The sequence below is a fragment of the Manduca sexta genome, unplaced genomic scaffold (genome assembly GCF_014839805.1).
Source record: "Manduca sexta isolate Smith_Timp_Sample1 unplaced genomic scaffold, JHU_Msex_v1.0 HiC_scaffold_1602, whole genome shotgun sequence".
Lineage (NCBI taxonomy): Eukaryota > Metazoa > Arthropoda > Insecta > Lepidoptera > Sphingidae > Manduca > Manduca sexta.
The window spans coordinates 1-3,085 of NW_023592483.1; the positions used below are offsets into that span (position 1 = coordinate 1).

Sequence of the window (3,085 nt, forward strand, 5' to 3'; positions counted from 1 at the left end):
AAAAATTATACGTTACTTTTTATTACAGTAACAAATTTATCGCATACGGATCCGCGAACAAAAGTTAGTTAGGAAAAAAATATGACTCCAAACTTTTATTTAAAATAAATGTGAAGACTCCAACGTATACTTAATAAAGTCAGACAGATAACATTTTAAACGATTACATGAATATTAATCGATAAACGAGTAAAGCGCCATCTTATTATCTTGTCTATGGTTGGCGGCCATATTTTATTATTGGCGCTTTTGGATATATGATATGTTATTTCGTATTTGTTGACAAGGTATTTATGAAATAAAATATGTGAATGTTATTTAGCGAATACACTTTCGTTGAACAACTATAGAGCAACGTAAAATCTGCTATTTTCTAGGAATCTCAAAAATTTATAACAATGTTATCAAAAGCCGAGACATGAAGCTGATATGTTTATATTTGTTGTTTATTAGCATGAATATTTCTATTCTTCAAATTAGACCTTTATTACCTAGGATTGAAAGAAAGAAAGGTAATATTTATTTTTAACAAGATTACAAAATAATTACATAAACAAAAAACTTTGAATCAATCTGCTCATCACAAAAGCGCATTAACTCAGCATATACTGATAAATACCAGCGCTGATCTTTCACTGGGCCGTTTAGTGACGTCACGGGCGTCAAAGGCATAAACATTATATATTTATTGATTGGAATATATATCCAAAATGGTGGCGGCTCCTCCGCTCCAAGATAGATAAGGTCGACGAAATATGCACTGATTTTACCTTTAAACCCTTCTTCATAAAACTATGCAGATGCACATCGCTAGATGAATACTTTATCTGCGGTCTGCCTTGAGATATTATGCTAATCCAAGTAATTATGAATGAACTAAGCTCGTAATGTATATGTAGGGACACAGAATGAATATGGTAATTGTTGGAGACGAATGAAACTCGAAGCTCGGATTAATAATGAATGATTTATTGATACAGGTGCCCTATATTTATATCAATTGCTTAACGCCAGTAAGGTTGACACAACCAATGAGTGCGCGCGGGCAGCAGTCCATCTCTCTCGCACGAACCTATAGCGCGCCCGCTCGCACACTATAAATATGTGCGCCTCAGCGCGCCGATGGCTGATTGCACCTCAGGTCCGATGCCGGTGAGCACGCCACGTACCGTCTTGGTTTGTTCGATTGGACAGACATTTTGCGCTCCATGTACGCGGTGTGAGATTGCACCCACTGTAGCCAGTTCGCATGCTTAACAGCGATATGTGGTTATGTGGGTAGATCCCACATCACTCCCCTCAAGCGAAGCGTACATTTGGTTTTACCACTCTCCCGGATCTGGTGACGTAGGGCTGGTTAGACTGTCGAAAACTAAGGTCGGCTGTCTCCTCGATCGTTTCAGTGCAGATGTAGGCTGGCTTAAGCCTGTCTAGCGATATCACAGCTGAACGAAGCGGTAACTTGATCTTAAAGTATTTGTCGTAACGCTTGATAACTTCGTAAGGGCCGTCGTAGGGCGGAGTCAGCGGAGGAACAACTTGATCGTTTCGCACGAAAACATGTGTGCACGTTGCCAGGTCTTTGTGCACGAACGGCTCTCGTCCAGTACTGTTAGAGCAAGATGTAGACTTGAGCGATGCCATGGTGTCCATAAGCCGACGAATGTAGTCATTTTCCTCATGACTTAACTTAGCCGTCGGGATGATGAAATCAGACGGTAAACGGAGTGTTGTTCCGTATGTCATCGTTGCCGGGCTAAATTTTCCGTTGGGGGGGGAGTGCGGTGCGTAATCCCAAAAGCACTGTAGGCAATTCATCCGTCCACTGAACGGAGTTACCGCGGGCCATTAGTGCTGCTTTCAAGGTTCGATGCCATCTTTCGATAAGGCCATTGGATTGTGGATGATAGGCTGTAGTGCGGATGCGTGAGATGCCAAACTTCTTCATCAGTGAGTTGAAAAGTTGCGACTCGAATTGCCGGCCTTGATCGGTTGATATGCGTGACGGGCATCCAAATCTTGTAATCCAGTTGTTGTATATAGCTTTCGTTACGTTTTCCGCCGTGATGTCAACTAGTGGAATTGCCTCCGGCCACCTGGTGCAACGATCGATGATAGTAAGACAGTAGCGACAATTATTAGACAATCGCAGTGGTCCCACAATATCGACATGTATGTGTTCGAAACGCTTAGAAGGCGGAAATTCGCCTAAAGGTGTGGTTACATGGCGGTGTATCTTGGCTCGCTGACAGTCAAGGCATGCTCTGGCCCAGTTGCTGATGTCTTTGTTCATGTTTGGCCAAAAGAATTTCGTACTGATCTGCTTCCGTGTGGCTCTGATACCTGGTGACACAAATCGTGTTGCGCTCTGAATGCAGCAAAACGATATATTGGCGGCAGATATGGTCGAGGTTTGCCAGTGGACATCTCGCATCTGATTGGTCGGTTGTTTCCTTGTTCGGTGACGTCACTGAAGTTCAAATTGGCTTGCTTTTCAAGTTGCTCTAGTTCAGGATCGCCGCGTTGATCGAGAGATAGCTTTTCGTAATCGATGGGGAAGGACATTGTAATTCTTCGATGCGAGACAATGCGTCGGCCACCGCATTTTCGTCGCCGCGCACATATTCTATGTTTCCACAAAATTGGCTGATAAAGTGCAACTGCCTCTCTCTTTGGCGTGTCGGTACTGCTTGCAGGACGTTTGAGTGCATAAGCTAACGGTTTATGGTCAGTGAATACGGTCACTTCGCAGCCTTCTATAAGTCGTCGAAAGTGTTTCACCGCAGTGTAAATAGCCAGTAATTCGCGATCATAGACACTGTAGCGACGCTGTGTTGGGCTCATCGTCTTGGAAAAATATGCGAGTGGTTTCCACACATCGCCCACCTTTGTTGCAATACGGCACCAAGGCTGCAGTCAGAGGCGTCTGTCATTATTGCCAGTGGGGCACCGATGACTGGGTGCGCCAAAGTCGTGGCTTTCAAAATGCTTTGTCGGCACTTTTCGAAAGCTTCATTAGCTTCTACGTTCCACTCTATCGGTGACTTGTCGTTGCGTTTCCTATCTTGCAAATATTTGTTAAGCT

The 3,085-nt window shown here is 43.7% G+C and overlaps 1 protein-coding gene across 1 annotated transcript; it reads right to left on the reverse strand.

Annotated features, from left to right (window-relative positions):
* Positions 1-1,299: 1,299 nt before the first annotated feature.
* On the reverse strand, positions 1,300-1,746 carry LOC119191517. The gene has a single exon (XM_037445406.1). It carries the CDS (start codon positions 1,744-1,746, stop codon positions 1,300-1,302), a length of 447 nt encoding a protein of 148 aa, XP_037301303.1.
* Between the last annotated feature and the right edge of the window lie 1,339 nt (positions 1,747-3,085).

Excerpts from the sequence above, each read along its gene's own strand:
- LOC119191517 (XM_037445406.1), bottom strand. The coding sequence starts at position 1,746 with ATGACATACGGAACAACACTCCGTTTACCGTCTGATTTCATCATCCCG.